The 14,415-nt window shown below is 33.9% G+C and overlaps 1 protein-coding gene across 1 annotated transcript in view; it reads left to right on the top strand.

Annotated features, from left to right (window-relative positions):
- Positions 1-1,246, top strand: part of LOC139124781 (26S proteasome complex subunit SEM1-like) — a 36,730-nt gene extending 35,484 nt beyond the window's left edge. The window contains exon 3 of the mRNA XM_070690893.1: positions 215-1,246. Coding sequence (XP_070546994.1) covers positions 215-269 — 55 coding nt within the window. The 3' untranslated portion in view covers positions 270-1,246. The remainder of the gene's footprint in view (positions 1-214) is intronic.
- Positions 1,247-14,415: the final 13,169 nt, after the last annotated feature.

Genomic DNA, 14,415 nt, shown 5'->3' on the forward strand with positions numbered 1-14,415 from the left:
AATTGCATTTAATGTTAAATTCAATGATTGCAATTAATGTTAAATTCAATGACTGCAATTAATGTTAAATTCAATGATTATTGCAATTAATGTTAAATTCAATGATTGCAATTAATGTTAAATTCAATGATTGCAATCAAAATATCTTTAGATCTTCTGCATTGTAATCTGGTCACAGGTTATTACTAATTTAAATTTTTGTTCTTGTTCACAGGACAGAATTGGAGAAACAGGGACACAGAGTAGATCAAACACCAATGCAATCATGATTTCTATAAAAGAACACTTATTGGAACTTTCTGTTTTGATGAATGGTTTTGACTCAACAATTACAAGAGATTATTGTATGTTTGGTTCCTCTGGCACTTGGTCTCTTCCACTGTATCCTATGGACACTTTCCATCAACATCCCCCGGGCTCCACTGTATCCTATGGACACTTTCCATCAACATCCCCCGGGCTCCACTGTATCCTATGGACACTTTCCATCAACATCCCCCGGGCTCCACTGTATCCTATGGACACTTTCCATCAACATCACCCGGGCTCGTCGGCACAGACGTGATTATTATTCAGTACATAACTTGTCAACATCTCAAACTCCCTTGTCATTCCAACGTGTTGCTGAAAACCACCAGATTATTGTAAAGAAAATCATGTAGCTTGTTTTACACTGGTCTGTGCAGAACCAGACTCATATCAAAATACAAAGGACCCCTTTTGTGTATCGTTTAGGAAATTTGAAATGGCCTTTTAATGTGGTTGCCCATTTGCACTAAAGTAGAAAAAAACCAAGGCGGTTAATGCATGTTTTATAATGTCTTAATACTGTAACAGCACAGAATTGTCCTAGTACAACTTAAATACAGTTTTATTTCATGCCAGTTTACACCAAAGTACTGTGTTTATATTTTGAAAACATGTAGGTAATGACATTGTTGGTTTATTTTCTACAAGTTTTTGACACATTTTCATGACATGTTACCAATGTTACATTCACATTGTGTTTATGTTTAAGATCATTCCAACTTGTGCAGTTTCCACTTGATTTATCAGTAACCTTTAGAAATCAAACATACATCAGGCATATAACAAAGTAATTTAGCTGCTTTTCTCACATCCCAGCCCATTCTCTAGCTGTCAGTCTTTGACATTTGTTCAAACTTGTTATTTTGTTCTTCCAGTGATTCCATCTCTGTACGTATACAATTACAAAACACAGCAAATAACAACACAAACAAAACCACACCAAGGGTTCCTGTGTTTTCATTTCATATTAGTTTTTCAGGCCTTCTGAAAGTGAAAGGACAACATCATCTGAATTATTTCTGTTCTAGAAAACAAGCATGTTTTCTTATTCCTTTATATATTTTGCAATTCAACTTGTTAACTGTGCTAACAACATGCAATGTTATACAGCTAGGCACATTATTTGAGAGTAGAAGAAGACTTTTCCTGACAGAACACAGATACTGAGAAAGACTTGAAAAATGTCACTGTTAAATTGAACTTCATGTCATTTTGAGAGTAAAACGTTCCTGACAGAACATTCAACGCAAAATACTGGGAAAGACTTGAAAAATGTCATTTTTACCTCCCATTTGCCATACATATATGGCAATTGGGAGGTTATATGGTTGAAAAAAGTCTGTATGTGAGATGTCTGTCTGTATGTATGTATGTATGTATGTATGTATGGATGTCTGTCCGTCCAACGCAAAAACTCACGAACCGCTGCACGTATTAAGCTGATTTTTTGTGTAGTGATGCCATATATGGTGTAGATGTGCCGTTGTTAAAATGAACTTTTTAGTCTCATAGATATGCAAATGAGGTAGAAAAAACAGCGAAAATGGTCAAAAATCAATAACTCAGGAACTACTCATCTGATCATTGTCATATTTGGGTTTCAGGTACCTTAGGCCCAACTCATTTAAACATATAGATTTGATGTCAATATTTGATGCTTTCTATTTTTAATGATTTTTTTCTTTCTTTTTTTGCCATTTTAGTAAAAAATCTTTTTCTCTTAAACAAATGGTTGGATCGCTTTAAAATTTGGCATGCAGGTGCCTTGTGATAACTCAAAATAGAATTCATCAAAATTATGGCAAAATTTGCATATTTTTATTTTTGGGCAATTTTTGCCATTTTTGGTTAAAAAAATCTTCTTTGAAACTGTGTATGCCATTACTTTCTAATTGGATGTGCAGGTTCCTAGGAGTGACCTGAAGATGACTCTGAACTCAGCTGAAATTTGCAAATTTTGTGGTACTTTTTGTCATGCTTTCAAATTTGGTACATAGGTGAAATGTAGTAGGTCATTCATTCAAAGTCAAGTACTGCCTGTGTGAATGAGCAGATTATGATTGTGCTGTTCCAGGCTGAGGTGCTATTTATAGGAATGATGCAATGTTAGACGGTAATTGATGTTTTAACTGAATTTGACTGACACTGTATGTAACTCTTGTACTGTATAAACCCTATCAATTCACCTCCCAAAAAATAATTAATATGATTTTAAATAATTGAATTAATTAGGAAATCAACAAAGCCAAAATAATTTTAGTGTAGAATTATTAGAAAGTTCAACTTTTTTGACAGTTCAACGTGAAATGCTTACCATCTTGGAGGATTAAAACATGTGAAGGCAACTTTCCTGAATCCCAACTTTGACATATTCTGAACCGTCATATATTATGCTCTGTATGTTATCTAAAAGAAATTGCTCATAATAGTTTGTCATGATAGGTTGGTCAAATAAATAGAGATAGAGAAAGTTCCAATTTCCATTTATGGTTGACTTGGTAAGGATAAAATAAAATTACTTTTTGAGGAAAAAAATAGAGTGGTCAATTAAAAGAGTGGTCAAAGTGATAGGGTTTTTATGGTAAAGCTGGGCTGCAAGATTCCTCATGTGCTATTTATAGCAATTATGCAATCTGTGTAAACAGTGCAATGAAAATGTTACATGATTCCTTATAATGCTTTTGATGACCTTGAACTTCTTAAGTTGCAAACATTTGTCTCTTCTGTGTGCTTTCTCTGAGTACCTACAGGCTCAACTTATTCAACAGAACATACTTGCAATGTTAATAGGATGAAAATACTGATAAAGATAGCCAGCTGAAGATTCTTTATAACCTGACAGATATGCTGTTTTTTATGACGTAAATCTTGATAAGCAAGTCTTGTTTACTTTAATTAGAAAGTAATTAACTCTCTTTTATATTATTACAAGCAGTAGTATTAAGTTGAACAAGCTGATATTGACAAGTTGGTCGGCTGTTGGAGGTTAAAAGCTGTAACAATAAATGTATGCATGTATGCATGTCTATCTGTTTGCCTGTCTGTCTGTCTGTCTGTCTGTCTGTATGTATGTATGTATGTTAGTTAGTATGTGTGGATGTATGTCCGTCCACATTAAAAACTCCTAAATCGCAGCACCTACCATCTTAGTATTTGGTGGACAGATGCACCCAGGGGTGGAGATGTGAATTTGTTGAAATAAACATGTCAAAGTCAAAAATATGCAAATGAAGGGGAAAAAAGGAAAAATCCTGCAAATTGCTAAAACTCTATAACCACTGGCCAGATTTGGTTGAAACTTGGTATGTAGGCTCTTTATAGTGACTCAAGTTACATTTCTTCAAATTGTGGTGAAATTTTGAAAGTTGTATTTTTTGGGCGATTTTCCCGTTTTTTGTCAAAAAATCTTCTTTTCTGAAAGCACTCATCCCATTGCCTTGAAAACTTGTATGTATGATCCTAGGGTTGACCTTTGTCAGATTTGCTCAAATTGTGGTGAAATTTTCATATTTGTATTTTTGGGGCAATTTTCCCCATTTTGTCAACAATCATTTTCCCAAAGTATTTGTTGGATTGTTTTAAAACATAATAGTCTCGAGTCCTAAGGGTTGTTTTCTGTCAGATGTGTAAAGTCATTATGAGATGGAGCATTCATATTGCTTGGGTATAAGATTAATGTGGACTTGCAATGCAATCTCATGTGTGTACTAGTAGTTAGTATCTCTGTAAAATTGGGAGGACAGTGTCAATGACACTATTTTTAGTTAAACCTCAGACAAACATTCCTGTTGGTTGCATGTTACAGACTAGACATCTAAAGATGACCATTTCTGGTTTTTTTCACGTCTGAAGGATGGAAAGTCTAATGTTTATATGTCTGATTCAGGCATGTAAACACTCAACTTTCATTGATAAATATTTAGGGCTTGCTGTATTACTATCATTTCTTGTCAAACTTTTACAAATCTTCAGAATCAGTATTAGTGCAAGATTGGTGGCATATTGGTATTAATTTATGCAAATTATATTAATGAGCATTGTTTCAGTATTGACATTTTATGCTAATGATTCTTTTCCACAGAAACTGTCTGATAAATTTGAAAATTTGTATACAGGATCTGTGTGATGATCTTACCTCAGTCTACTGACATTGTGGCAAAATTAGCAAGATTATATTTTTTGGCCAATTTTTATCATTTTTTTTTGTCAAAAGTCATCTCCGCTAGCAATATTTACAGATATTGAAGTTTGACATAAGTTTGTCCATTTGAAGTTTGACATAAGTTTGTCCATTTGAAGTTTGACATGTCCATAGAGAACATGAAGAAAGTGCTTATATCATTTGGTGCCAGACACACTCATGGTCCTAATGATGAAGTCCACGTTATGTTTGGAATATTAAAATCGTAATTGGGAGTCAAGGCTCTTGTAAATTTCTAAAGATAACACTATAATTCTAAAAGGTTGTGCAAAGTCGATAACGGTGGCCTTTAATATTTTCCATTTATCCTGATACGACTTGAAAATTTATCCTGGTTTGCAGGATGGTAGGTAAATTAAAGCAAAAAATGGATTGTAACGATAACACCAGTTTCAACAAACCACCTTTGAATCGATCAATTCACAAGAGGCTGTGATTTGGGATGTGGCTGATGTATGAGCAAGAATGTTTAATAGGTGACCTTTGACCCCTTGGACACAGGAAGGAAGGGGGGGGAGGGCCTGGAGGAATTGCGATTGAAATATCATTTTTTTCAGATCTCCCCCTCAATACCCTCACACATTTTTCAGATTCCCTCTCTATATGATCAAAATTTTTCAAGTCCCTCCCCAACTAAGCACGCATATTTGTAAAGGATGTGTGCGTAGAAAAAATAAAGAAGTATTGCGCCATTCTGCTCACAGATGTTCAACGTTACCTGTTATTAGTACTTTGTAAAGTCATATTTCTAAGGCAAGTTCTTAAGGATGTACGAGCGGTACGCGCGCGTGGAATTTGTCACTTCCCATAGGATTACATTGAAATTTGCTGGAAAATCAATTTCTACTAATGTCATTTTCATGAAAATTTGCACAAAGCTCAGTCTAGAGAAATAAATAATACTGATCAAATAAAATTATATGGTCACCGCGCTAAATTTTGAGATAAACAGCATTGAATTATTTCGTCCATAGAAAATGCATTGGTGAAAAAATGCTGACTCAGCATTTTTTCTCACAAATGGCAAAATTCATGGTCATTTATCTCACAAACGAGCGCGGTGACCCCTATATTTTATCACACATTTTGATAATACTTACAAAGGAGAATCCAAAAATTGACAATTTAGAGAAATGACATTACTTTTAATTTTACCGATCGTACATCCTTAAATGGATTCATTTTTAAACGCATCAGTGCACTTTTTTGCTCACGTGTTGACACACGTGATCATATGACGCAGCGATGTCTGTCTGTCTGTCTGTCTGTCTGTCTATCTGTCTGTCTGTGTACTCGATATCTCAAAAACGGCTCATAAGATCAGAATCAAATCGGGTACATAGATTCAGTTTGCAAATGGCAAGAACTGATTAGTTTTTTGGTGGGTGTGGCTTGCTTACTTTTTGCTCATTTGCATAATTAATGATTTTAGAAAAAACGAATATATATTGACAACAACTGCACACAATTTGATGAGTTTGCTACAAGTGTTGATCACATCAACATATATCAGCTGTGAAAGGTATGAAGGGGTGACATAAAAGATAATGGATAATTTGCATATTTAATGAACTTTCTATTTATGTATATATATCTGATTTGACTGGATCAAAGTTGACAAAACTTGGTATGTACATTGAAGATACTATGATTTAACATTATTAAAAGTCATTAAGCATTTTTACTTCATCAAATTCTTATTTGCATATTTAATGAACTTTTGAAATTAGGGATATTGATTTGCATTGACTTTACCAAAATTGATGAAACTTGCTATGTACATTAAAGATACTATGATCTAACATATGGGATATACTTGGCTTTAGAATCTATCTGTGGTGAATATTATTCATTATGTTGATCATAACACTTTCAGTGAAGTTGCAAACATGTGGCGAAGGTTCAAATTTACACATAACTGCAGTATATAATGAAACACGCGAACATTTACAGTTCATATCTGGTTTGATTTATTGGTCTAAACCAACTTGAGTAAATCCAAAATTGCCCGGTCAATTGCTCCTGCCGCGGAGCACACAAAATGATGGTCATGAGAGAGTGTACTAATTGTGAATTCTGGCTAATTGTCATACTGTTAAAAACTGAGCACAGTGACCTACCAAAAATTTTTTTCAAAAGTACAAGACATATGAATTAGATGCTATTCAAACTGACAATATTGGAAGGTTAAAATATTCCATCAAATAAATGTTTTAATCTCTGAAATTTTGGATAATGGCAAATTTGGTTTAAAAAATAAATAATTCCATTTAGTCACATGTTTTTTCAGTTAGTCTTTACTGTTCAAAGTTTTACTTTTGTATTATTTTATGACGTGAATATGAAATTTAGAAAATGAACATGGAGACCCCCATCTTTTTTCTTTAATATATTCTCATATGCCAGAAAGTCCCCTGCTCTTCCATGTGTTGCTCTCTGGCCTAATCTTGTGTACAAGTATGTTTCCCTGTCATGAGCGTCATTTGACACAAATTCTTCAACTACCATGTACATCAGAGTCAGAGCATTCTCTATCACTGCTCAGGTATGCAGTGACAGTGACAACTGCGTTCTTGTTCTACTTCCTACAGCATGTTGAACTGTCCAGTATTCAGCTTGCTATCACAGCCTATGTATGTGTACCATGCATTTGTATCACTGACAACTGACTGTCACTGATTAAATTATCACCTAATACATATTTATATACATACAGGCTTTGTCAACAAACTAATATTGTGTGTTTGATTATGATAGGGTAGACAGCGAGAAACTGTAGTTGATATATTACATAGAAATATTGCAAAAATCATCAACAGTTGCAGCTTGTGCCAAGGTACTAGGCTCGTTTGGTTTTTTATGACAAATCACACGTTTTGTTTTTTTTGAGATAAGAGTCATTCAATGTGACAAAATGGTTCTTGATTTTGTTAAATGATTACTAACATTACAACAATTGGATGACATAAAAATGGTATTAATTTCATTAATTACCTACAAAAACTTTGAATTGGAAACTGTAAAACATGAAAGGGAAACAAAAATTTTCAAGTCCCCTCCCCCCTACAGGCAGAGCAAAATTTTCAAGTCCCCTCCTCTACTACCCCCAAAATTTCGAATATTACCCCTGAATTCCTCCAGCCCCCTAACCATTTTTTGTGAACGCAGCCTAATGAAGCTTAAGACCTGGTGTGCTTGGTGATCACTGTATATCTATGATACCACCACAATAGCTGGATAAATTTGCTCAAAACTGAAAGTGGGGCTCTTTATGGTTTTTTGTTGGTTGAACCAAGTGCTACACCACCCATACATAAGTCAAGTGTGACTGAATTGGTGTATTTTGTAAAGAATCTAATGTAATATGTGTCAATTTAACAAGACCTCTGAATTGGCCATCACATATATTGAAAGTTTGACTTTCATTACCAAAATTTAGATTTTTTACCCCAAACATATACCCCCTTCATCCTATGAGTAACCCACAGTCAAAAGGACTGTGGGTGAATTATTGCTACCATAGTAAACTTACGATTCTCTGCTTTTTGAAAGCATACAGCATGAAGAATTTTCATGTCATCAGTGTTTGGTAAGAAATATTGCTTTAAAAAAAAGTATGTTGCTTATGTGGCCATAAGTGTTACTATGAACAGTATTGTAGAGTTATAAAACTTTCCTATATGAGTGACTGGTAGATTGAGGAATAATGTGTGTTACTGGACACACAATGAATGTACATAATGATTTATTAGGAGTGATAAGAAAACTGCTAAGTCAGCGGTTTTTGCAGGTTTTTGGTACAGAAAGGAATTATCATGCCATTTTATTTTGAAATCTGGCTCACGTGTTTACACACGTGAGCATATGTCGCAGCGATGTCTGTCTGTCTGTCTGTCTGTCTGTCTGTCTGTTGGTCCGATATCTCAAAAACGGCTCATCAGATCAGAATCAAATCTGGTACATAGATTCAGTTAGCAAATGGCAAGAACTGATTAGTTTTTGGTGGGTGTGGCTTGCATACTTTTTGCTCATTTGCATAATTAATGATTTTAGAAAAAATGGATATACATTAAAAACGACTACACACAATTTGATGAGATTTGCTACAAATGTTGATCACACCAAGATATATCAGCAGTGGGAACCATTAAGGGGTGAAAAATAGTTGCTAATTTTCATATTTTATGAGCTTTCCTAATAAGGGATATATTTCTGATTTGACTTGATCAAAATCGACCAACTTGTATGTACCGGTATATTACAGATTCTATGATTTAACATTATTGAAAGTCATTGAACAGTTTTACTTCAGCCAATTCCGAATTTGCATATTTAATAAACTTTCCCAATTAGGGATACATATCTGAATTAACTTGATTGTATTTGTTGAAACTTGCTATATACATCAAAGATACTGTGATATAACATTATTGAAAATCAAAAGACATTTTTACTTCAGCCAATTCCTAATTTGCATATTAAATGAATTTTCACAATTAGGGATATTTATCTGAATTGCCTTGATCAAAATTGATGAAACTTGCTATGTACATAATGACTTTAGAATACAATATAATTATAGGTCATTAAGCATTTTCTCTTCAGCCAATTCCTAATTTGCATATTTAATGAACTTTCCTAATTAGGGATATATGTCTGAATCAACTTGACCAAAGTTGACACAACTTGCTACATATATTGCAGATACAATGATACAACATTATTGAAAATCATTTAGCATTTTTACTTAAGCCAATTCCTAATTTACATATTTAATGAACTTTGCTTATTAGGGATATATACTGGGATTTACTTGATCAAAGTTGGCAAAACATGCTATGTACATTGATGATTATACCTGGTTAAAACAATATCAAAAGTCATTTCACATTTTCATGTCAGCTAATTTATAATTTGCATGTCTAATGAGCTTTCACAGCTTGGCATCTATGGTTTAAGGACTTGGGCAACGGTAATTACACTTGCTATATAAAGTGGTGATACAATGACAGCAGTAAAAGAACTTTAATATTTTTATTTCAGCTAATTACATATTGTATACTTCATGACCTAATCGGCGGTGATTATTGTTCATTATGTTGATCATAATACTTCCAATGAAGTTGCAAACAGTGGCAAAGGTTAAAATTTACACATAACCGCAATATATAATGAAACACATGAGCATTTTCAGTTCATATCTGGTTTGAAATCTGGCACAGTGACGGTAATTTGTTAAATTTTTTTCAAAATGACTGATCATTGCAACTCTTTTGTTAAAGTTTCAAGAAAATGTCAATATTTTCGTGAGTTTTCATATATGTGTACCTGGTAAACCAATGGCATTGGTTTTATACTGTGCTGTCCTGCGGGTATAGACAGACATACCCTGCCCATCCCTAAATTTAGTGTTTATAAACATGAAAATATCTCTATATTCAGTAAGCAAGAATCTTTGAAGAAATGACCAGACTGAGGAAGGCAGGAAGGGGAGTCTTCCTCCTGATGCTGTACTTTTTGAAAATATAATGTTGGAAACATTACAGTTGTCATGTCTGGTGACAGATCACATCTGACCTACACTAGCCCTGGCACTTCAACCCTTATCCTGACCCCAAGTCTGATCATGTTGGTTGATGCATGACATTGTCCTATCTGTTAATTGCCACAGGTGCTTGGAATTGCTAATATTACACAACACTTTCAGAACACTCCATGTGCCTGTGTCTGTTGTAATAAAGACTTACATTTGAAGGTGTCTGAAAACATTCATACTCTTTCAAACTGTAAACATAGTTTTTAGTGACTGAACCTCCTATGGCAAGAATAATACTTTGATTTTTTACTGACTTTGCATTTGGTAAGTAATACTGCCTCGCAGGATAGTGTCAGGTGTCAAAGTTGTGCATCTAGTCACCAAGCGAAGACATTTATCATTTGATATTTTTATGTTAATATCAATTAAAATTCGCCAAATATCCTCAAGCAGTGAGATGCAACAATAGGCAACATAGTAATGCAAGACAATATGAGGACAGTTTGAAGCCAGATGGGATGTGTGGTGTGTCACTGCATTATTTTATATGGGTATGTGTGTTTGATGACCATGCAGCACTAATGATTACATGCATTTGGGGTGGAGAAGGAGGAAAGGAGAGGGGTTTTCTCCCTTCCTGATACAGGCAATTTAGAAAATTTGATGTTAAAAATGTTTCACTTTGGCAATACTTTGAACAACTATCACATGTGAATATTTTTGCATAAACCCTTTTTTTACATAATGACCGAAGGTCATCATGTTATTGTGATATGGTCACAAGTTGAGTTCATGTCGTCCATTGAAAATTTTCTGTAAACGACAAAAAGTAAAAAACAACTGGATAGACTGCATTGATATTTGGTACATATATTCAGATTGTGTTCAAGGTGATTCCTAAAAATGGAGTTAAACAGAGTAGCGGTTAGATAGTTTTGGGTAATTGCTAACCCCCCCTTTTTAGCTCTGCTGTCAGGGACGCGGAGCTTATCAAATAGGTTGATTTTCCCTCGTCGTCCGTCGTCATCGTCCGTCGTCGTCGTCCGTCAACAATTGCCTTCTCCTCTGAAACAGCAAGTCCAATTGCTTTGAAATTTTATATGCAGTTCACTTGGGGTGACCTCACTTAAGTTTGTTCAAATCGTGGTGAAATTTGCATATTTGTATTTTTGGGGCAATTTTTGGTGTTTTTGGTAAAAAAATCTTCTTCTCTGAAACCGCTTGTCCGATTGCTTTGAAATTTGATATGCAGTTTACTTAGGTGACTTCAGTCAGATTTGTTCAAATTGTGGTGAAATTTGCCTGTTTGTATTTTTCAGGCAATTTTTGTCATTTTTGGTAAAAAAATCTTTAACAATCTTCTTCTTCAAAACTACCAGTCAGATAGCTTTGATAATCGGTACATATGTCCCTAGGGATGATCTACTTCAGATTTGTTCAAATTGTGCAGAAATATGCAAATTTGCATTTTTAAGGCAATTTTAAACCATTTTTGGTCAAAAAATGTATTGCTCAAAAAGTACTGGTCTAATAGCTTTGAAATTTGGTATGCAGGTTTCTACAGATGAGCTAAGTATTATGTATTGAATTTCTGATGAAATCTGTAATTTTGTATCTTTTGAGCAATTTTTGCCTATTTTGGTCAAAAAATGTGTATTTCCAAAACTACTCATCTGATAGCTTTAAGATTTGGTATACAGGTTCCTACAGATGAACTAAATGATATTTAGTGAAATTATGATGAAATCTGCAATTTTGTATTTTTGGGAAATTTTTGCCATTTTTGGTCAAAAATGTTTTCTCAAAAGTATTCGTTTTCAAACTACTGGCCTGATAGCTTTGAAATTTGGTATACAGATTTCTACAGATGAGCTTAGTAATATATATTGAATTTCTGACAAAATCTGTAATTTTGTATTTTGGGGGAATTTTTGCCATTATTGGTCAAAACATGTGTATTTCCATAACTACTCATCTGATAACTTTGAAATTTGGTATAGAGGTTTCTATAGATGAACTAAATGATATTTATTGAAATAATGATGAAATCTTCAATTTTGAATTTTGGGGGCAATTTTTCCCATTTTTGGTCAAAAATGTATTTCTCAAAAGTACTGGTCTAACAGCTTTGAAATTGGTATACAGGTTTCTATAGATGAACTAAATTTGATCTTTTGAAATTATGATGAAATCTGCAATTTTATTTTTGCGGGCAATTGTTGCCATTTTTGGTCAGAAAATTTTATTCTCAAAAAACTACTCATCAGATAGCTTTGGTTGACATGTTCTTAGGGATGATCCGATGTGATATATTCAAAGTATGATGAAATCTTCAATTGTGTATTTTTGCAGCTTATTTTAGCCAGTTTTTTCTGGCCACTGCATTGAGCTATCAAAGATTTCCACCTTCTTCATCAACATGTGTCAAAAATAGTTATTCTCTACATAAACACAGCGGAGCTATATCGGCCGAAAGGTCGCTTGTTAATTGATTTTTAGGGGTCTTTCATATGTCATTTTTGGAAGGTACACTAATCCTGCATTTTGTACTGTTTCATGTGTTGTTGAACAGAAATGTGATTTGATGAATGTAGAAATAGGTACGCAGGATGGCTGATTCGAAGTATCAGAGATATCCACGCTCTTTTGGGCAAAAAAGTGATAAAAAAACATGTTTCACATTTTAGATTCTCACATTTGAGACAACCCAAAGCATTTGTCATATTATCATATATCTGCTCATTTCAATCTTTAGTAAACATCCTTGCGTCAATATACAGACTTTGGCATTCACATCCCTCCAGAGATTAAGTATCCACAATGTCTTTACTTTTAGACAATGAAGTTACAAGTTTTAGGTTCGTTATCAAGCTAGCACCAGCATCTGTCCTGAGCATCTGCATGTCCGTGTGTTCTCACAGGAAATTACAGGGAACAAAAAATTATTTGAGAAATTTCTCTCCTTAAAATAGATAATTTTAAGCTATATTACAATTAAAACCTGACATGGATGGATTGCTCTCAAATGATCTGAAACACAGTTATTGCCCATTAGAAACAAATCTATAACAGGATTTATGTAAAGTTCATGAACTTACACAAATACTCAAAAAGATGACCATGACTTTGCTGCCCTACTAGATCATCCCCGGAGATCATCTTGCCCCTTAAATTGACTAATAAATAGACCTTTTTGAAATAAGGGTGGCAGGGAAGATTGGCTTTACGTTTCCAACACCATGGTATGGACCAATTCTTGTGGTGGCCTTTTACCAACCTTTTAGCAGTAATTCAGTTTATTCCTATCTTAGCTTCAATTACTACTTTCAACATTTATTTCATTTAGATTTCCTTAGCTTAGTGTATCATTTTGTAATCTTAATTACTATACTTAGCATTACTAAACGTCATTATTCTTACACTACTGTGATACCTTTAACCCCAAAATTTTTCAAGAGATACATGATTGTCACTCTCAGCTTTGGACAAACCCATCTCTGAATTAGAAATTCAAAAAGCCATCAGTACTTTAAAGAACAGGAAAGCCCCAGGTATGGATAAAATAACAAATGAAATGATAAAAGCAAGTAGACATGTATTAATTAAACAAATCAAAACTCTTTTCAACATAATCTTAGCTAGCGGTCACTTTCCTGATGCATGGAATACAGGCATTATTGTACCGATATATAAAAAAGGAGACAAAAATGACCCGAGAAATTACAGAGGGATAACATTGCTAAGTACAATTAGTAAACTTTTTACTTCAGTTCTAAAACAAAGACTAATTACTCATATTAAAAATGAAAACCTTATAATTAAAGAACAAATTGGCTTTATGCCAGAGTTTAGTACATGTGATCATATATTTGTTTTAAAACAATTTCTTACAAAGTATCTGAGTAAGGGGAAATATATTTTTGGCTGTTTCATAGACTTTCAGAAAGCCTTTGATTCAATTTGGCATGTGGGGCTTCTACACAAATCAATAAAGTATGGTATCACAGGGAAATTTTATAACATCATTAAGTCAATTTATTTAAATTCGAAGGGTTGCATTAGGGTGAAAGAGGGACTCACTGAACAGTTTCCCATGGAGAGAGGAATAAGGCAAGGTGACGGCTTAAGTCCACTGCTTTTTAACCTATACATTAATGACATAAAAGATTCGCTTAATTGTGTCACCAATGACCCACCAACTTTATTACAGAGTACTTTATCATGTCTACTTTATGCCAATGACTTACTTCTACTATCTGAGACACCTACGGGGCTACAGAATGCTATAAATTCAATAAGGCATTATTGTGAAAAATGGCATTTAGGCATAAACATTCTCAAATCAAAAATCATGGTTTTCAACAAATCG

Source organism: Ptychodera flava (assembly GCF_041260155.1).
Source record: "Ptychodera flava strain L36383 chromosome 23 unlocalized genomic scaffold, AS_Pfla_20210202 Scaffold_24__1_contigs__length_23054250_pilon, whole genome shotgun sequence".
NCBI classification, from domain to species: Eukaryota; Metazoa; Hemichordata; class Enteropneusta; family Ptychoderidae; genus Ptychodera; species Ptychodera flava.